General features: G+C 37.9%; 1 protein-coding gene and 1 pseudogene across 2 annotated transcripts; one reads left to right on the forward strand and one right to left on the reverse strand.

Moving 5' to 3' along the window:
* Nucleotides 1-13,705: 13,705 nt before the first annotated feature.
* LOC148854854 (uncharacterized) lies at nt 13,706-15,574 on the reverse strand. Its single transcript, XM_088985650.1, has 4 exons — nt 14,822-15,574; nt 14,467-14,740; nt 14,181-14,380; nt 13,706-14,096 (listed from the first exon to the last, which is right to left on the reverse strand). The coding sequence occupies exons 1-4, from the start codon at nt 15,187-15,189 to the stop codon at nt 13,775-13,777; spliced, it is 1,164 nt and encodes a 387-aa protein (XP_088841776.1). The 5' UTR covers nt 15,190-15,574; the 3' UTR covers nt 13,706-13,774.
* Nucleotides 15,575-17,423: 1,849 nt separating this feature from the next.
* On the forward strand, nt 17,424-20,078 carry LOC148854855 (protein DETOXIFICATION 24-like; annotated as a pseudogene). Its single transcript, XR_016112978.1, has 7 exons — nt 17,424-17,545; nt 17,681-17,767; nt 17,862-17,918; nt 18,043-18,281; nt 18,402-18,538; nt 18,634-18,720; nt 19,597-20,078. The product of XR_016112978.1 is annotated as a protein DETOXIFICATION 24-like (transcript).
* Nucleotides 20,079-22,489: the final 2,411 nt, after the last annotated feature.

Raw genomic sequence — 22,489 nt, forward strand, 5'->3', positions numbered from 1 at the left:
CCCCGATGTCTACAATTCTGTAAATTCAACCAGTTGATAACATTGGCTGAGTCACCCAGCACCAACAAAGAGAGTGTTGTGTTGGGCCTTGAATTCCGGTTGAGAGTCGTAGAGACAATCAGGCAAGTGGGGAACACTAGTATCCAGACTCGTAGACAGGAGGGATCGATGATCTCTAGATTCGTAAGGGTGATCATGTAATCTCTAGACTAGTATCCAGACTTGCGCAAAAAGTTATCTTGTATCTTGTAGGTCAAGAAAGAAAATGAGAGTGTGTGAGAGACAGGGGAATGTGAACTTCAGGTGTATTGGGAGACAAGGTTTTGGTGTGAGGCTGTGAACATTTTAACTATAAATCTCCATTGCTGATAGTGGATTTGTTCTCCTCTAATGTCCGTAGACATGGGCTATTAGCTGAACCACATAAATCTCTGTGTTATTTGTGTGCTTTGTTTTGCGTTTTTCTTTCCTTTTTTCCTCTACTTGCCAACCTATTTCAATTCCTGGCCTACTGGGTTTGTTAGAACCTCAACAGAGAATAAACCCAATCTCTTAGCTAATCAGAGACCGGCAACAACTGCTAAGACTTCAGCTTTCATAGCATCTGAAAGGCCAATTGGGCAGCAGAAAGCCCACAAGACTGCACCCCCAGGAGAGTAAAGAACGCCTCCAATCCCCCCCTGGAGTCAAAGGTTATATTGATAGAAATATCTGGATTTCTTTCTTCCTTAGTTGGGTGCCTGGAATGCTGGAGTGATTTAGGAGGTGTTTGACAACATTTGCAATTTTGTTTTTCAAATGAAAACAATTAACACAAATAAATTGCATTTTTTTTTTGCTAATCTCAAAGTTGTTTTTTTTTTTTTTGTTTTAAAAAACAAATTCATACATGTTGGCAAACATCCCCTTAACGATCTGCTTTCTTTCTTTTTTATCTAAATCCCTTAATGACTTGCTTTTTACATGTTATATTTCTTTTGTTATGCACATTTTCCATCTTGTTGGTTTCAATGCATTGCAGTTTTGGCTAAAGTATTGATAAATGTTAACATGGGTAATTTGCTTAATTATGCAATCCTGAATTTCCTTTTATAGTAATTTTGTCAAATATCAAAGATACAAATCTTATCTCTTGTGTATTTGAGGTTATCTTTTTCTGCTTCTCTTTCACGAGAATTTGATTAGGTGTTTAGTACGTCATGGAACTCAAGTCAACAGAGCCTTATCCCAGCTTTTTTGGTTGGATACAACCTACAAGAACGTAATCCTGCCTTTTTCTCTCTGTCAAGAGGCATCCTGCATTCTCTCCCTTCATCTGATTACTTATCGGGACTACTTCTAAGTCTTCCCATATGTGTTCTTTCTAATTCTATTATTCCTACTGTTGCCATTCGTCCATCTTGGCATCCTCAACTGAATTGCTCATATTTTCTTGCTAGGCATTGTTTCTTCACGCTTATAGAATTTGATGGTATCTAGTTTATGTTTTAGGCTTTTTTTTTCTTGGGACAGATTTGTGTAAATGATAACTGTGATGATTCAGAGCAGTCTTTTATTCCAATGGGTATATAAAATATTAACTAAGATAGACATTGCATATGTATCATCATATTATGATATACTAAACATGATATACACAGGTCTCAGTGCCATGATCATCAATCTCTTCTTCTCCTCTTCTCTCAGCTTTGTATTTCTTCATTTTTCTTTTCTAGTTTCTTTTAATTTCTCTTGTTTGACTTTCTATCATCTGGATCATACTATATTACAGCAGAGCATTAATAGATAAGTTATGAGTCTGGTGTGTCTATGTGATTTTATAATGGTATAGAGTTATCTGTTGTAGGCTAATTGGTTTTGGAAGATAAAGCAACCTCGTTCTACTCTTCAAATGGAACAAAGATCCATGGTTATTCTTAGAGGTATGAGTACTGGACTTTTTGGTCAACAGGTAGAAAGAATGGGAAACATGCTGCACAGTGAATGGAGTTTCATAGGAGGATCAAGAGTTGTCCTCAGTTCAAAAGTTGCAAATTTTGTTCCTCGCAGAAAAGGCCCTCGAGTATATGCTTCATGTAATCATATTTCCTTTTTCTGCAACATCTCTTTGTCATTGATTGTGGTCTTTTCCCATTTGAATGAAGTTATATTGAAAAAGTAATATAACTGGTCCGCTTTATTGCCTTACAAACTTATATTGTTGAAATTTCAAATCTCCTAAATTCTAGCTAGGTTGCTTACTTCATACTCATTGATTGTTACAGAAAATTCTACTGTTGAGATAAGGCTTCTTCTAGTTAACACCTTTCATACTAATTTTTTTTGTTAGACAACCTACCCAAATTAACATAATAAGAACAAAATATAAGAACTCCCAGGTGGCTGGACAACATGCTATAATGTAGCTTTGTTGGCTTTACACAATTTTCTTATGGGGAGGAGATATAAATTTGTTGATACACCCCAAAGTGTATACTTGTGCTCCTTATCTAAGTATGTCATGGTGTTCATGCCATTCTCCCTTGCAGAAATTATTAATGGGGACAAGGAAAGAGTAAAATCATAGTCTCATTTTTTTGAGAAGAAATTAACTTTATTCAAAGATAGAAAAGGTACATGAGGAGATGTACACAGAGACTAAGCACTCAAAGAGTTATACAGGAAGAAAACTATCACTAAAAATGTAATCCCTGTGAACACCAGCCTTTGCTAGACCATCGGATACAGAGTTTAGCTCCATTGGGACCCAACCCAAATGTGCATTCAAATTGGAGAGAACATGTCTTGCTTCAGCCAAGTAATGAGACTGCCAGGATTAGCTAGCGAATTAAGAGTATTGGCAGAACCTCCTTTGATAGTGAGGTTCAAATAACCCAGGTCTCTTGAAATCCTGATGCCAGTTAAGGCTGCCAATACTTCAGCCTTTGTTGAAGAGGCTACCCCAATAGGTTCACTAAAGACCCAACTATTGATGCCATCTCTTCTTCTAAAGACACCTCAGATTCCTGCTGCACCTGGATTACCGATGGCACTTCCATCAAAATACAAGGTTGTCTCCCCTTCCTCAGAATCTCTAAAGTTGCAGGGAGTGGTGGAGTATATATGTTTAGAATGAAGGAAGTTAATGGCATTCCTTTGAAGGTCAGAAATGGAGACACCTCTAAAATACTCTGAACTGGATGTCAACAGGAAGCATCTATAGGAAATGATGGTGTTAAAGTGAGCCGAATAGGGGTAGTTTAGTCATCTCATGTTTGTTAAGTACCTTGCTTATGTGGCAGTTTTATTAGAGATACTCTGCCCCACACTTAAGTAAGGGCAGTTTAGTCTTTGTAAATGTTATTAGAACCTAATAAACATTAGGGGGTCGAATGAATAGTGAATCAATGAGTTTCGACTAAACCCTCCTGTTCTCTCTTTCTCTTTTCTTCTTCTTCATCTTCTTCTTCCTTCTCTCCTGGTTCGGGTTACTGTAGCTGCATTCGAAACATGGTATCAGAGCGAGGTTCCTGACCTGCTTCAGTTTGTAAAGCATCTCAGCTGTGTTCGTGACACCTTCTTCATTTCTGGTTAGTTAATGGAGAGAACTGGTTCACCCTAGGTCTGAGACATCACAGCTCGTTTCTCTCTGCTACGCACAGTCTTCTTCATCAAGGAATGTGATTTCAGCAGTGAATTGTTGGTTGATACTCTCAAAGGAAGGTTGGTTATCTAGTCCTTTTGTGTTACTGGTATTTCTGGGTAGAAACCCTTCAAGAATCAGTTAGTACTGATTAGAACCTAGAGAACTAGGTTCATTGTTGCCCTAGAACGGGCTGTGTACAGTAGTAGGGGCTGCTGTAAGTGGTTGAGTGGGTTAGGGCTGCTGCAGGTGGCCGAGTGGTGTAAGGTTTAATGCAGTGACCTTGCCGAGTTCTTTGTGGTTGTGTAATGCCCTCTTAAATGTGTTAAACAAGTCTGAACTGGGTGTAGCAGATTTGACTGTGTTATGGTGCTTGTGGTGCACAACTTTTATTGAGTGGTTGTAAGAGAGCCTACATGTGATTAGTGAGTGCTAAATTGATGCTTATGTGGTTCGTGGGTTTGTGAAGTCAGTAGTAGTGTGAATAAGAATGAGGCGTGGGCTCTCACTGTTGTGTTTAGGGGCTGCAATAGGTGCTGAAATATCAAACTGTGAATAATATCAGTCAGCTTGTAGCTGAGAAGTCAGGTTAGAGGCAACTGTGAAAGAGTACAATGGCAGCAATAGGAGATGGGTACAATGATCAGAAACCTAGTGTGGTGGTTTCCCCTGACTACCTAAGGGTACAGATGACCTCAATTAAATTGAATGGGGAAAACTACGTTCTATGGGCTAAATCTGTGGAAGTTTTTCTCAAGGCAAAGAGGAAAGTGAAGCATGTAAAAGATGAGAAGCCACCGGCTGACTCTCTAGGGTTTGATGATTGGGAACAAGAAGATGCTCAAATCATGATTTGGCTGTGGAATAGTATGGAGCTCAAAATTAGTGCCAACTTCATGTTCCTTGATACGGCTAAGGATATATGGGAGCATGCTAAGAAGCTATATTCTGGACAAAATAACACAACAAGAGTATATCAGCTTTATCAGGAGTACTTTGATTTATCAGCTTTATCAGGAGTACTTTGATTTACAACAATGAACTAAAACACTAGAAGAGTACTATGCCTACATGAAGAATATAAGGAATGAACTCAATGTCTATCATCCCCTCACTCCATATATTAAAGTTCAGCAACAGCAAAGGGAACAACTAGATGTTACAAGATTCTTGGTGGGGCTGAAATCGGAGTATGAACTAGTTAGAGCCCAAATATTAGGGAGCTCCACCCTTCCTACACTTGAGGAAGTATTTTCACGGCTTCGCAGAATTTCTTTGGGACAGACAGAGAATCCCACACAGTCTGATAGATCAACACTTGTGATAGCCAGAGGAGGTGGACACAGTACAAGAGGGGGAGGACATGCCTCCCGAGGTGGCCGTGGCAGTTCCATGATTGGTCGGGGTGGTCGTGACTCAGGGGGAGGCCGTGGCAGAGGGAAGAATAACTCTGCAAGTGTACTCATTGTGGTAGGGAAGGACACACAGTGAATTTCTATTATGACCTACATGGCCCTCCCTCCAAATGGGCTAATCATGCTGTAGCGGGTGAGGTTGACATCAGTGACAATAAACAGGCAGACCGTACTCCTCTCCCATCTACATCTACTTCGAGGAGGGAGATGGTGAGTGTACCGCGTGATGAGTATGAACGGTTCCTTCAAACTACTTCACAGCATACCACTGCTACACTTGCCCACTTAGGTATTGTTTGCATGTCATCTAAAACCTCTCCTTGGATTATTGACTCTGGAGCCTCAGATCATATGACCGGGACTCCAGGTGTGTTCTCTTCTCTTTCTGAAACCTCCACATCACAAACCATATACTTGCCAATGGGTCCTCATCTCCCATCTGTGGTGTTGGTAATGTTGACATGGCTTTTGTGCCCTTATCATTTGTTTTATATGTACCTAAGTTTCAATTCAATCTTATGTCTGTTAGTAAAATAACCAAAGCTCTTAACTATTCTGTTATCTTCTTTCCTTCCACTTGTGTTTTTCAGGATCTCAAGACGGGGAAGAAGATTGGTGGGGGCATGAAACTAGTGGATTGTATTATCTTGACGGTGGTGGATCTTCAATTGCTCTTCAGACTTCACTTACTCCTCTACAATGGCATTGCCAACTGAGACATCCATCTCTCAAGATTTTGGTTTCGTTATTGAGTCATTTGTCAGTTTTGCAATGTGAGTCATGCCAGTTTGGGAAACATCATCGTGTGTCCTTCAGTCCAAGAGTTGAGAATCGTATGTTGAGTCCTTTTTCTTTGGTTCATTCAGATGTTTGGGGTCCAATCAAAATATAGTCTTATAATGGGTACAAGTATTTTGTCTCCTTTACTGATGATTGTTCAAGAATGACATGGATTTACTTAATGAAAGAAATAAGTGAATTGTTTTCCATTTTTCAAAAATTTCATGCTGAAATATGCACACAATTTGGTGTTCTAATCAAAATTCTCCGTTCAGATAATGGTCGTGAATACTTTCTTACTTCATTTCAACAGTATTTAGAACATCATGGTATTATTCATCAGACCTCATGTGCATTCACCCCTCAACAAAATGGGGTAGCTGAACAGAAGAACCGTCAGCTTCTTGAAACTGCTCGGTCTATTCTTCATCACATGAATGTTCCCAAACGGTTTTGGAGTGATGTTGTACTCACTGCATATTTTCTCATTAATCGAATGCCCTATTTCATCCTTCATGGTCGGTCCCCCTTCTCTATCTTGTTTCCCACTTTATCTCCATTCCCATTAACTCCTCGTGTCTTTGGTTGTGTGTGTTTTGTCCACAATCTAAGTCTTGGAATAGACAAGCTAGATGCACACTCAATAAAATGTGTCTTCCTTGGCTACTCACATACTCAAAAAGGGTACAAGTGTTATAATCCCATTACCCGAAATTGCTATGTCTGCCCTGATGTCACATTTTTTGAGTCTGCCCCCTTCTTCTCAAGTCTTGAAGCACCTTCGTCTCCACACGTACTTCCTCTTCCTCTTCCTGTCAGTGATCCCGTTCCAGATGTTGTTGTTAGAGTAGCCTCATCACCTCATCCAGTGCAGATCACCACCGAACGGCCACCAATCCGGCAAGTGTATACACGTCGAACGACACCGGCCCCTCCTCCAGCTTCTACCTTATCTGTGGGTCCTCTCATGGTTCCTATTGTTGAACCTTCAAACCTTGACCTACCCATTGCCTTACGGAAAGGTAAACGTAGTTCTACCCTCCATCCCATTTCCAATTTTGTTTCATTATCTCGTCTTTCTACCTCACACCGCCAGTTTGTTTCACTTTTGTCCTCTATTTCCATACCTAACAATGTTCAAGAAGCTCTTAGTTCGCCTGGGTGGCGGCGGGCAATGGAGGAGGAACTTTCTGCTCTTCAACATACTCAAACGTGGGAACTTACTACTCTCCCACCTGGTAAGCATGTTGTGGGCTGTAAATGGGTGTATACTGTGAAACACTTGCCAGATGGTAGTGTGAAGCGTCTGAAGGCCAGGCTTGTTGCTAAATGTTACTCACAGTTGTATGGAGTGGACTACATGGAGACATTCTCTCCGGTGGCTAAGATTGGTTCTGTTCGTGTACTAATTTCCTGGCAGTTATGTATGATTGGCCTCTGTTTCAGCTTGATATAAAGAATGCCTTCCTCCATGGTGATCTTGTGGAGGAGGTATATATGGAGCAACCACCTGGGTTTGTTGCTCAGGGGGAGGATGGTAAGGTATGCAGATTGAAGAAGGCAATTTATGGGTTGAAACAATCGCCGCGTGCTTGGTTCGGGAAGTTCAGTGAAGTGGTGAAGAGTTTCGGAATGAAGCAATGCCAGGTTGATCACTCAGTGTTCAGCTATGACTCAGAAGCTGGGAAGATCCTATTAGTGGTCTATGTGGATGATATTGTCATTACTGGCAGTGATAAATTGGGGATTGGCAAACTAAAGGTATTTCTGCAAAATCATTTCCAAACAAAAGATCTTGGAACATTAAAGTATCTCTTGGGAATAGAAGTTGTCATGTCAAAACAAGGTGTAAATCTATGCCAAAAAAAATGTTCTTGATCTATTGGAAGAAACATGACTGTTAGGTGCAAAACCGGTTGAGACCCGGTTGAGACCCCTATGGAACCAAATGTTAAGTTGAGCAGTGATACAAGAGAAGTATTTGAAGATCCTATAAGATATAAACGACTAGTGGGGAAGCTGAACTATCTGACTATCACGATACCTGACATATCCTTTGCAGTCAGTGTGGTGAGCCAATTCATGCAGAACCCTCGTATACCTCACTGGGATGCAGTTCTTAGAATTGTAAGGTATCTGAAAGGAGCTACAGGGCGTGGACTATTGTATAAACCAGGAGGAAAACTTGAAGTAGTGGGGTATACAGATGCAGATTGGGCAGGCTCGGTGAATGATAGAAGATCTACTACAGGCTATTGCACATTCCTTGGAGGAAATCTTGTGACGTGGAAGAGTAAAAAGCAGACAATTGTGGCCAGAAGTAGTGCTGAAGCTGAGTATAGGGCTATGGCACATACTACCTATGAGTTAGTGTGGTTGAGGAATCTTCTACAAGAAATTGGGTTTCACATGGATAAACCTATGAGACTGTATTGTGACAACCAAGCTGCACTCCATATCTCACCCAATCCTATATTTCATGAGAGAACAAAGCATATAGAGGTTGATTGCCACTTTGTGAGGGAGAAGGTCCTTGCTGGAGAGATAAACACAGAACATGTGGGCTCGAATGATCAATGGGCAGATTTGTTTACAAAAGCTCTAAGCTCAAGGAAAGTGAACTATCTATGTAACAAGCTGGGATTATATGACATATATTCTCCAGCTTTAAGGGGAGTGTTAAAGTGAGCCGAATAGGGGTAATTTAGTCATCTCATATTTGTTAAGTACCCTGCTTATGTGGTAGTTTTATTAGAGATACTCTGCCCCACACTTAAGTAAGGGCAGTTTAGTCTTTGTAAATGTTATTAGAACCTAATAAACATTAGGGGGTCGAATGAATAGTGAATCAATGAGTTTCAACTAAACCCTTCTGTTCTCTCTTTCTCTTTTCTTCTTCATCTTCTTCTTCCTTCTCTCATGGTTTGGGTTACTGTAGCTGCATTCGAAATAGATGGAAATGAGCTCCTCATAGTTTCTAGTTCTGTTGTTGAACACAATTATTTCTCTCTTTCCATATGCTTCAAAGAATAGCATGGGAAGTAGATTGCTACAATGCCTTCCCTCTTTTGCTTAAGCCTCTTCCTGTCCATTGTCGTAGACAGTCTACCACATGTCCTGGGAAGACCCAACTATACTCAAATAGGGTGAGGAAAAAGTTCCAAAGTTTTCTGGTTTCCTCATAGTGAAGCAGGATGTGGTTGGAAGACTCCCCAGCTTTTAAGCAAAAGCAGCAGACATGAGGGGAGAAATATGATCTTCTAAGGTTCTTTTTCTGAAGAAGATCTTAAATGTTGATTCTCTTCAAGCTGGCTTCCCACACAAAAAAGCAAACCCTAGAGGGGATATGGGAGCACCATACTCTCTTGAGTCTTGAAGGGGAACCGATCAAAGGTTTGTTCTTCCTTAACTAAAGCCTTGAAGCACATAATATTATTAAAACTATCAATTAATATTTGTTGTATTTAAATTTCTTATTTTTTTAGTGTTTATTAAGTTTGATTTTTAAGTGGAATTGAAATGCTTTTAATTTTTTACTAAGTTTTGTTACTATTTAATAGTTTTAAGTGGAAGTTTAATGGATTTTTAAATTAATAATTTTTAAAATAATATTTTTATTTCTGTTTTTTTATGTTTGATTGTTTAACCTCAACCTATTTATATTATTTGATTTATTAATATTTTACTTTATTATGTTGTATTACTATTCCCTCACCCCCCACACTTTCTCTCTTAAATGTCTTTTTTAAATGTAATAATAACATGCATTAAAATAAGAGGCCTTGGAAAACCAAGAGGTCTCTCTTTCTATCTCTCTCTCTCTCTCTATAATAGTGTACAACTTTATTGAACCAATGAAAATAAACAATTATTACTTTTTTGTATTTCTAAAACAAAAGAAAATAGGGAAAATGCAAAAAATGGAGAAAATAGATAAATAGCTTCTCTCAAAAGAGAGACATGCTGACATGGACCATCCTATTTTGTTTTGTATATAGATAGATAGATAGATAGATAGATAGATAGATATAGATATAGGGTCAAATGGTTAACAAGAACATGACAATAAGAATACTTTGGGTTCCATGAGCTAAAAAGGGGTCAATAGGGGACAGTTGTATTGGGCTCTGTAGAAAATTGTTATATTGTGGAGAGGTAGGTAAGCAGGTCAAATGGTTATGCTGGGTGAAGGTCCAGATGCGAAGGTCAGGGGAATTTGGGGAGAGGTATACCTCTCTATGGGTGTGCAAAAACCTACTGACTTCACTGAGTTCCAAATCCCTTAGCAGTCTTCTAAGGTTTAGGTTCTAGTTGAAATGAGGGAAGAGGGCAAAACCTGGGAGTAAATTGTCAGAAAATTGTCATAGTCTCTTTTCTTAATTTTAATATCATATTAGGAATGACCCCAGTACTAAGTACGAGACCATTAATCTGAATTATTTCAAAATTTTAAATTATTTATATTAGACATTTAAGTTAGGCTTTTTACTTGATTTAAGAGACTTACTGTGTTTTATCTAGAGAATGACCCCATACTAAGGGGCAACTACAGTATCATTTAATTTGAAATATACTATTTAACTATAAAAGTTAAATTAGAAAAATTAACATGGGTCTTACATCTTTGTAATTGACAATCTATTCTGAATTACTTTGTCTGAAAATCACTATTAATTTATGTTGTTTTTAATATGATTTGAGAGATTAAATGAGGTCTTAGTTGTAAGCAGTAACCCACTTTAATTGGTATTTACTATTTATTTGATAAATTTATTTTTAAAAGCTAAATTAGGTTATGCTTCCAAAAAATGTTAAATCTAGTTTGCAATTAATAAACTATTTCATCTAAAGGAATGAAACTCACACCATTTGTATTAATTGTTTAGTCATTTTTATGAATTTCATTTATTTTTATTTTTATCCTTTAATATTTTGAATATTTTTAAGTTAAATTATTTGTTTAATCATTACTTTTGAAATGGTTGTTTTTGAGTAAAATTCTGTTACTACCATAACATTTGAAGTGGCCACTTTTTAGAGATTAGGATGCTACGTGTGTGAATTTTAAGAGAGTGGAGTTATCACTTTTTTGTGAGTGGATAGATTTTTTTAAGAGTGAAAGTTTAACCTCTTCTATGATTCTATCTATTGAAATTTTACAATGGTACATGCTTGAAGAGTGGGGGCTGTTGCCTGAAGACCTTCCTTCAATATATATATATATATATACTAGATGGTAGCAAATTGTCATTGCTTGCCATAAATAAAAATCGCAGGTTTCCATGTCACTTGCAATAAACGATATATTCATCAAAATATTGGCCTATAAATAGATGAATATACTGTTCTCTTACAGTTAGTGTATTATGCAAGGAACTTTTGGATTGCCTTGGCGAGCTGGAACATATCCAGCCAACCTCTTGGAATGGTACTGCACTTGTTGAACACGGGCTGTTCAGTATCCTGCTTGTGCTTGTCCAAACACCTTGATTAGGGAAGGAAAAGGGATTACTTTGGGGAGGCCTGAAATGTTGAGTGGTTGTAAAGATGGGAGTGGCTTCATTGATTTGAGTATGTGCTTTTAGGAGATTGCTTGAGTTTTGAATCTTTTGATTCATCCTGTTTTTTGCAGTGAATTGTTAGGGAGGATGCATCTTTTGGGGTGTTTTTTTTTTCAGATTTGTTTTAGGGTGGTGCAGGGTGTTTTGTTGGGATTGAGTTCTCTTTTTCTTTTTTGTTGGGGACTTGGGGTCATTTCATCACCTGCTTCTTTATTGTAATCTGTGTTTTGTTTCAATAAAGTTTCTTTTTAATTTACCTTAAAAAAATCTAGGCTTCCTTGTTTCCTGTAGTTGGTAGAGGGTAAAACAATCATGCTTGGGCAAAATGATATGCTTCTCCATCACAAGAAACTCCATTGAAAAAATATTCTCTGATTTAAGTTAGGAGAGGTATCTTTAGAAACTCATGGAACAATGAGCTTCACTTGGGCCAATAGAACTTGTAGAACCCTTTGTACTGGAATATATTCTCCTGCTTTTTAGAAGCTTCACTCCTGGCAGTAGAGCCTTCGCACATTTTATCAATTTTAGAGGGGGTGTGAGTTGGGAGGACATTCCTAATCACTAAAGTATGCTTTAAAATGTAAGAACACCTTTCTATATTCACTTTTATCATTACAAATTAGTTTTTTATGGCAAACAACTAAATGCTGGAACCTGGAATTCCTGTTATATGCATTTTTTTGGCAGTTATTGTTGGTCATCATAATGATCAAGGCCAATAAATGTTATTTAAAATGTAAAAATTACCTTGGATTGTTATTTCAAATATACTGTTTTTATTTCATTTTCTCCAAAGAAGTTCTGCATTTGCCATTATTAACACCCTAAAGAATTTTTTATGGGTTATCCTTTGAGCCAACTATGTCTTCTCCATTTATTTGGCCTTTTATATCAGTGTTTCCTTTTTCCTCCCTCCAAATATGGCCCAAGAGAGGTGTGAAACAGAGATCTGAACTTGGGACCACTTGATTCATTGCAAAATTGAGTTAAAAGGTTGAGTTGATTATGAGATGCATGCCATATTCATGATAATTTGAATCAGACTGAAATGAGCACAAGACTACGGGCTTTACTTTCTTATGTAAGCTATTTTTCAAGAGTTGAATGCTACTGCAATAGTAATCTTCTAGCTATAGCTTCTACCATAAATAGTAGCAATCCCTCCAATATTTTGTCAATATATTTCTTAGTCAGTTATTTCCTTTAGGTTCATTATATAGTTGTTGTCATTGAGGAATATCATTTATCAGAAAATGCATTTGGGTTGTAAGAGTAGAATATGTCCTCAGATTTCATTCAGATTCTCATAAGCTGCAATATTAGCACTATTGAAAACCTAAGTGTTGCTTCTAGGAATGGATTCTATAGCCATTTAAAATATTATTTTCTCTTTCAGGGCTTACAAGTTCTCAACTTGCTAGCAGTGTTTTCACTGTGGCAACAGTTTCCGTTTTGCCATTTTATACCCTCATGGTTCTGGCACCTAAAGCTGAGCTGGTAAGTTTTCTGTGATTGTTTAGGTAGCTTAGGTTAACCACATTGAATTAAAAGTCAAATGATATGTATCTTTTTGGCCTCTTTAAATGCAGACTAAGAGATCCATTGAGAGCACTATGCCATATGTTGTCCTTGGACTTCTTTATGCATACCTCCTATACATCTCCTGGACACCTGAAACCATACGGTTTATGTTTGCAAGTAAATATTGGCTGCCAGAGGTACGTACTTAACTAGCATATCCCTATGATTTTCAAGAAGGCTATGCTATCAGAAAGGAAAAAAAAAAAAAGGAAAACTAATCTTGGTTGTCATCTCCAGTTTCTTTCTTGGTGATAAACCTTTGCTCATTGCAGCTGTCTGGTATAGCAAAGATGTTCTCAAGTGAGATGACTTTAGCTTCTGCATGGATACACTTGTTGGCTGTAGACCTCTTCGCTGCAAGGTTCTCTCTCTCCTCTCTCTCTCTCTCTCTCTCTCTCTCTCTCTCTCACCTGCATTGAGTGGGATGAGTGGATCTTTACTGGTGACATGGTGACAGGATGACATGATAATGAAAATGTATTTTTGATTATTACCAATAAAAAATTATTTTGATTGAAATTCTAACTTCCCTCATTCCTGCAACTCTCCAGGCAAGTGTATCTAGATGGACTGGAGAGTGAGATTGAGACCCGGCATTCAGTTTCTCTGTGCCTACTGTTTTGTCCAATTGGAATTGTTACTCATGTGATCACAAAGACATTGACAAAAGGATCTCAGGATAGTGAGCAAACAATGTAAAAACAACACTATTGTGCAAAATGTTTGGATCTTGAATGACAAAATTTATCTGAGAATTCAAATTTGAATTTTTATTCATTATCAGCAACAACCTTTCTTCTCTCTCTGTTTTTTCAACAAATGTCTAATTTATCCTTGTCCCTTGAATATTTACAGAATGGACCAACATATTGTATTTCTTCTTGGAGTTGTATTCCAAATTTCTTTTTAACTTTTGCCTTAACCAAGCCAATAAGTTCAAGCATCTCTCGGGAATTTGACCTGCCGGTATTGATGAAGAAGTTAGCATGAACTTTGGAAACCTCTGCACTGCCAACTCTGAAGCCTTTCAGTCCAGCCTTCTCAATAAGCTCCCCTGCTGAAATTCCCATGCCAGGAGGATTTCTGAACACCGATCCAGCAGTTCGTTCCCCCACAGGCTGAGACAATCGCCTCCTGTAAATAAAACCATATATCCCATTGGCATCTCTGAGGAGAACAATGAAGAATTCAAGAAGCAAATTTTGAAATCCTTGTTACTTTTTCAGGTATGCTTGTTGACGCTCCTTTGCTGATGCTGAAGGCAACATACAAAATGTTACGGCCACAATTGCTGCCAAATCTTGCATTGCTTGAAAGGGTGACATGCGGTACCCAAAGGCGAGATCACTTCTGTACAAAATTTGATGCCTCCCATCCACTGTAAGGATCTCAACTGTATCAATGGCATCGGCAGTCTCCTATATAATAAACATATAAAAGATCATAGACCCTCACTGGTGTGGTCTCTTGACAAACAATTCCAAGCAGGTCGGAGCAGGATTACCTGTCCATTGGCTCCAGCGTTCATGTAAGCAGCTCCACCTACGGTCCCAGGAATCCCAGAAGCAAATTCAAGACCAGAAAATCCTTCATTAGTGCACTGCACGCCTAACCGATTGAACTGGTAACCACTTCCCACTCTGTAGACGCCGGGTTCGATCCTCTCAAGGAAGTCAATCCGGTTCAGAATAACACAACCTTCAAACCCAGAATCATCGAAAAGACAATTGGAGCCATTACCGACGATAATGAAAGGGATGCAGCGCTCACAACAATATCTGCACTGATTGTAAAATCAAATCAACTAAATTAATAACGAGAGAATGTAGCAACTAATATACTAGAACAGAGCAACACACCGAATAGCAGAAGCGAGTAGGGTTTGATCGGAAACTTGGACGAAGTAATTGCAAGGGCCTCCGATGCCCCAAGTACATAGTTCACTAAGGAGCTTCTTCCCACGAATAAAATTCAAATTTGTCCAATTCTCTGTTTCATCTTCTCTCTTCTGGCTAATGCAATTGGAAGCGGTTCTTCTGGGAATTCTTGTGGATGCATTTTGCAGGGAATAGCAGTGGTTGGAGAGAAAGGAGAGAGAGGGTTTTTGGTTAACCTGAGAGCGGCTGAAGGTTTTCTGGTTAATCTTGAAGGACATAATCCGGAAGCTGAGCAAGGTTGGTGTGGCTCTGTAGCAGCGCATTGTCTGTGTCTGTGGTCTAACATTCATTCTCTGTCTCTCTCTAATGACGTTCTACGAGGAGGTGGAAGCGGAACTGGGGAGGAAACTCACAAGTCCCAATGTTTCGGCCATGAAAATCCGCTCTTTTCTACTCTGTCTTAAAAACAAAAGACCACCCCATAATATTTTGTTTGGTCACTTCAACCTAATGGCAAGTCTTTTTAGAAGATCTATTGAATCAAAGTATCAACGGAAGTCTTTTTAGAAGATCTATGATGCCAGAAAGACACACGGTATTACTAATGAATAATGCAGTGCTGGCTTGTCGTAAGTCGTAACCAATAGCAATGATCGTAGCTTTTGTAGCTTCCTTGTATTTTGGTTGCTTCCGAATTTAGGCAAAAAGATTCCAAATTCCGTTGCACGCTCCGGCAATCAAATATTTAATCATTTAATGCTATTAAATAAGATACGTTTCTGTTATTAATGTCTGGACTCTGGAGAGTATCTTTCTCTCTTTCTCTTTGGTATATACCTACCATTCAGACACAACATCAAGCCAATCTAGTTTTCTTTTGCATCATTCTTGGCCTCTGATACCAGAAGGAAACGATGAACTTCAACAGGTTCCACATATTTGTTCTTCTCTCTTTGCTATTCTTCTCTCTCTCTCTTCCAACAATCCACGGTTGGGGAGTAGATGGGCATCTCACGGTTTGCGGGATTGCTCAGGTTCTTTATTCAATCTTTCTCATCACTTTTTTTTTATGAATGATCTTTCTCATCACTTTTTGAACAATGCTAGATATCTTTAGCTTTAAACCTCTAAACAATGCTAGATATCTCAGGTTGGTTCTGTGACTTCTGTCCATGACTTCTGTTGGTGTCTAGAGCCTCAAACTAACCATAAGTTTGTTGGTTTTAAAAATGATTACTTTGTGATTTCTACATGGTCTCTGTTCATTTCTCTGTAACTAATACAACAATTGTTTCTGTTGGCGTTGCAGGCTCCTTTAAACAAAGCTGCTGCAGATGCCATGAAGCAACTTCTTCCAGACTACGCAGAGAATGATCGGAAGTCTCTGCTCATGAGCAGACCATGTCAAATTTAGGTATCACTGGTCATCTGCCCTTCACTACATCGATACTCCTGATGCAGCTACCAGTATAACAGTAAGTTTCCTCTTCTTGAGATGTGACGAACCAGACTTTTTGGCTTTGCGTTTGTAGTCATAAAATGGAGCATGCTTACGCATTTATTCTATGCATATGTTCAAATGAAATGGATATGTTATGATTGCCATGACCACAGATTCTACAGGATAGATTTATCTTGTTAAAATGAATACTTGTAGCAACCTTGGTTTATTTCATCTCTGATTTGTTTCTTTATTTTTTCTATTACTATTAGACTGGTTTGTTATTGACCTGCTATATACCTGGGAGCTGGGATCTTGCAGGCAATATGGGTAAATGTTATTTATTTATCTTTTCCTGGGATTCATTATTGAAGAATATTTACATACCAGACAATGTTGATACTGTAATGGTCATGGCTTGTCACTTTGTCAGTTTTGGTGCTGAATGACCATCTATCCTGGTGGATGGTCATGGCTTGTCACCTTGTCACTTCGTCAGCCATGGCTTGTCACTTTCCAATCTACGGTTAAAATTTCAACTTTTGTAAGTCAAAATTGATTGTCTAAGGGTAACCACTGGGAGGGAGGGAGGGAGGTCTCCATTCCATAATTTTTATTTATATTATCTCCTTTAATAGGAACAAAAATTCCATTCTCAGGCCTTGTTTTTTAGGTCTGTTTTCAACCTCAATGTCTTAAAAGCAAAAGACTCAGACATCAAGCTGTTATTTTAATACTTCTTACTTTTCAAACATCAGAAATTAGACCTGTGAACTTCATCGTTTGTGCTTTTGCACAATATGATTTAAGGCCCCTCGAGCTTCTATTTGTCTTACTAGTGTCTTCCTTCACCAAATGCATGTGGTTTTACCTTCGACAATAGCCCATATAGCTTTTTGGATTCTGGAGTGTCTAGTTCTTCTCCTTTAGTATTTTCTCATTATTGTCTCCCCATCCATCTTGGGACAAAATTGCTCTGTGTTCCTAGTTCTACCACAGTGGTAATATACATTTGGAAATTAACCTTTCATAATTTAATCCACCTAGGTAGCCACATGTTCAGATTATTGGTCAATGAGTCCAATGAGCAACCAGCCAGGCTGAGATGATGTCCATAGGTAGATTGTTCTAGTGAGGAGCAAAATGGTCACAGTACTGTTCAATAAAGTTATAATTAGTGTTCACTTGCATGACTGGTTAAGTCTTTGGCGATTCAGGGGATATGATATCCTCAACTCATATACTTCCAAGAATGAGTTTGATCAGTGTGTCAGGGGATATGTCATAATAAGCATGAGTTTGATCAGTGTTTGTTTTCATTGAATTTCACATTTACTTCTTAAAAACAATAATATTTCTGTACATCTTATTTTACTGACTTTTATATCCTAATTTTCTAGCCTAGAATTGTGGTACAATGCAGTTCTAGTATTATTAGCGGGCTACATGAAAAATGCTACAGTTGATATATCTGCTTTCTCAATTTGGTAAGGTTTTACTATTTGTGTCTCTTCTTTTTCACATTGTCATTTTCTTCTAGAATATTTTGACTAAGCGCATTTAATTAATTTGAACTTGTAGCATCAACATCACTTCATGGGAGTTTATGATATCACTTGGATTCTTGTCTGCAGCTTGGTATTGATCCACTTTCTCTCTTTCTCTCTACACACTCAACCAATCAAAATTCTCCCACTTATAAAAGACAATCATTTAATTTCCATTTTCAATCAGCGACTTTCTTATATATATATTAACACAGTGTGCGAGTAGCAAATGAATTGGGAAGAGGAGATGCAAAAGCTGCAATGTTCTCAATTAAAGTCAATCTATGCACATCATTGTGTATTGGATTGCTTTTCTAGGTTCTGGCTTTGGTCTTTGGTCACGTCATTTCTTATGCATTTACATCTAGCACAGAGATTGCCAAAGCTATGTCAAGTCTTTCCGTCCTACTGGCTTTCTCTATCTTGCTCAATAGTATTCAACCAGTATTCTCAGGCAAGTATGTCACTAGCTAGCTTCTGTTTTCTGTTAATATTGAAACTTATTGGTACAAATTAATAAGCAAATGGTTTAACTATGTATGTGCTTTATATGTTTCATAAACTATGTGAACAGGAGTAGCTATAGGTGCTGGTTAGCAAGCTATAGTGGCATATGTCAATATTAGTTGCTACTGTGTTGTTGGAGTTCCTGTTGGGATTATTCTCGGATATGTTGCTGTGCTGGAGTTAGGGTAAGAAACCACTTGTCTAGTTCTAGACTTGTAGTGACCACAAAAAAAAAAAAAAAAAAATCCAACCCATTCTACCAAGAACTTATCTGATTAATTGTTTCATTAATTGCTCAGGGTATCTGGATTGCAATGATATGTGGATTTGCATTACAAAATCTTATGCTTATTTTAATTACTTGGAGAACTAATTGGAATGATCAGGTAAGAAGATACATCTTATTAAGACTTATCAATGAGATGGATAACAAGATGTTGGTCTCCTTTTTTAGGAGACCTTTCAATTTTCTAACATAGTTATGGAATATAAAACATAAAATGGAGAGCATGTAAATATTGAAAAAATATGGCCGGATTTTATATTTTAAAATAGTCTTGGGCTGCATTTGGTTTGGCATTCCTTATTTTAAAGACTTATCTCCTTTCTGCAGTCAAAATGCCTCCGTGAACACTGAGTTTTTAACTGCAAAAAGGGAATAAGTCTCTAAAATAAGGAATGCCAAATGCAGCCTTTGTTTGTTTGCTTGCAGTTCAAATGCATGGGAGTATAAATGGGCTGATTGCAAATTCCGGTTTACTTTTGCTTCAAATTTGATTGTCTTGTTTGTTTGTGACGAGTAAAATAGGAAATAAAATAATGTGATCCCCACCTTATATGATAAGTAATGGAGGTAGGAGGAAGGTTATTTGTTTGGCAATAAGGTAGGAAGCAAAATCATGTAATCCCCATTTTATATGAGAGAGAATTGAAGTAGGAAGTAATGCAAAATTTGCATCATTTTTTGAGATGAAAAATTTGCATTGCCAATGAGTGCAAATGAGATAGAAAGTACAATTTTTATCAGGCAAAAGTGCAAATCATAATTACAAACAAATGGATTCCAAACTGAATCGAGTGCAAAATTTGTAACCGGTTCAGTTGTGCACTGCAAGCAAACAGATCCTTAGGTGTTAAATCATTTTTTAAACCTTGGATACTTGCTAGGCCCAGATTGGAGTTTTGTTTTCATTTCCATGTTACCTTGGTTTCACTTGTAACTTTTTAAGTTTCTAATATATATACTTTGTTTTCTCATATAGGTTAAAAAGGCACATGAACGCCTTAACCGATGGTTCTTAGCACCTTCTGAAGAGTCCAATGAGAATACGAGCCCCTGATCAGTTACCTGATTAATGACTAAAATAAACTGGTGCAACTAAAAGTGAGCTTCAATCTCATTCCAGCCAAAAGTTAAGTTTAATTAATAGTTTATTAGCAAGTTTTGTAAAGATCCAGAGTTGTTCTGAACAACAACATCTCTCTACAAGCCTTTCAAATCAAGGAACAGAGGAAAGTATTAATGGTATGCTCCTCAACAAAGGTTATCCTCCTTACCACTCACAGTGGCATTTTTGTTCTTGTCCAAGATCCAACTATTGAGCTTTTGGTGGAATTGGTAACAATGATCTTGAATTCTTTCTTAATCTTTTGTTCAATTAAGCAAAGATTTTATTGGATTAAAGTACAAATACTCTTGATTCATCTAATGTTTAATTGATCATGTTCCCTTGGGATTTTGCTCTTAGTTCTCAATCAGGACTTCCAAATTTTATTTGATTCATTAGGGCAGTATTTTATGATCCATGTATTGCTTGTTCATTCTTGGTTTTCTTCTTCTAAAATTGAAAATTTTAAATAAGGTTGTGTTTGGCACTCTGGTTCACTTTTGCACTCTGGTTGACTTTTGTCCAGTTCAGGGTAAATTTGCACTCTGGTTCACTTTTGCCTGTGTTTGGCAGCATTACATTTATGCATTGACAAATGACAAACCAATGCATATTTACATTGATAAAAAGATGTAAAAGGACATCAATAAAAAAGAAGTAAATTTGCATTCAAGTGGGCTTTTGATTAAAAAAAAAAAAGCATATGCTTTATTGGAATTCATGGTTGCATCCATTACAGCTAAAAGTCTGTTTGGTAAGAAGGTAAATTTGTTAGTGCAAAACTAACCCAATTTTGCAATTTATATAAACCATTTTACACTCACATATTTGCATCATTTCTATGCGCAGTCTAAAGAGAAGGTTAATTACTTGTATTGATTTTCTTGTATATATGTACATCCCCAAGATAGAGATACAAGAAGATATGTACAGGAAACAAGGTTTGAAAATCAGACTGGACCACATACACCATCCACTCGCATTAATTAATCACCTCCCTTCTTCCCCCTCCACGTAACATGTATGCAAGTACCATCCCCACCCAACGCCCAATACTCACAAATACAACCCCCAACCCAAGCAATCCATCTCGACTGCATGCACAGCTTCATCCACACACCGACTCCCAAGAGCAATTGAATGCTACAGGTTTTTACAACAATGGTGAGAAACTTTATTGCATCACCAAAACGGGACGCCTAGGCTTCATCCATCTCCGCACAATGAAGAGAAAAAGAGGACATGAACGAACAACGGTAGAACATCTTAACAGTAGAGGATGGTCAAATAGTGAATCTCTTGGATACAATATGGTGGAAGGAAAACCTAAACATTCAAGTCAAGTCCACCAAATTCACAAGCACTTCATACACCTAACAATAGAGAATCTCCCAATGAACTCCCCTTGGGAGTTGGGACATGAACGACATCCATCTCCCACAAAACCACTAGAACTTCAGAGGCTCCTTGCCACGCTTATCAAAACATATGGACAGGTTCATCAAAAAATTTAACCTAACTGGTTACTGATATGGATTTTGTGGGTTCCCTACTTCACATGGTCATCAAATGGTCACAAGACCACCTCAAAACCCTGGAAAGACTAGATAGAACTTTAGTCACCCAGGAATGACGCCAACTGCCATCAACTTTCATCTACCCATAATTAGGGGTGTCCACGGTTCGGTTAACCGTGGTACATGGCACTTTTTTGTAAACCGAACCAGTGGTACCAGTTTCTCCAATTCTCCAAACTGAAACCGAACCGGTACCACCGATTAACCAGTCCACCGGTTTCGGTTTTTGACCGGTTCGGTTCTTCGGTTTTTTAATTTTTTATATTTATAATATAATATTATATATATATTATAAATAATAAATGATATATAATATATTATAAATATTTGAAAAATATATAATATGTTTATAAATAGATCATTATAAATATAATATAAGTATATATTTTATATATGATGAATATATATTTATATATAATACATGGAAAATATGACATATATTAAAAATATATATACCAGTCGGTTCAGTTAATCGTCGGTTTTTTTGTAGGTTAACCAAAAACCCAACCAGTCCTTTAGTTTTTCAAAAATCCCAAACCAACCGGTTCGGTTAACTGCACTTTGCAGTTTGGTTTCTCGGTTTTTCAGTTATTCATGGACATCCCTACCCATAATCTCCTTTGACTATGGTCCCTTGAAGCTCTCCACACCCCCCATTCACCCACATAAACACTCACTATTCCACTACCAACCTTTTTGGACTAAGCATCCATGCTGCAAACAAGTCATCCAAGAATTGTGGAATGCCACTTCCCGTTCAATACCCTCCAAACTCACAAAGTGCAGACAAGCCTTATCCTAATGGAACCAAACCCAGCATGGATGCATCCAAGATCACCTAGCAACCCTCACCTCACAGATTTCAAATCTACAAATGAAGTCCCTCTCTCCTTCGGAGGCCCAAAAGCTAGAAGAGCTCCAAAATCAATATCACTACTAGCTACAGAAGGAAAAGCAACTATGGCGACTCAAATCCAAAGAATTGTGGCTTCAAGAAGGCAACAAGAACATCAAATACTTCCACCACATGGCCAATCACAAGAACATTAACAACATCTCATGGATCAAGGGCACTGATGGTCAATGGACCTCCAACAAAAAACAAATATCAGATATCCTCAAACAAACCATGGAAAGTATAGGAGAACTCCCCGTGGGCCTAAATAACACCTGATGTTGCTCGATCCAAG

This window comes from Nelumbo lutea, chromosome 4 (assembly GCF_056320005.1).
Source record: "Nelumbo lutea isolate HS-2025 chromosome 4, American lotus-T2T, whole genome shotgun sequence".
NCBI classification, from domain to species: domain Eukaryota; kingdom Viridiplantae; phylum Streptophyta; class Magnoliopsida; order Proteales; family Nelumbonaceae; genus Nelumbo; species Nelumbo lutea.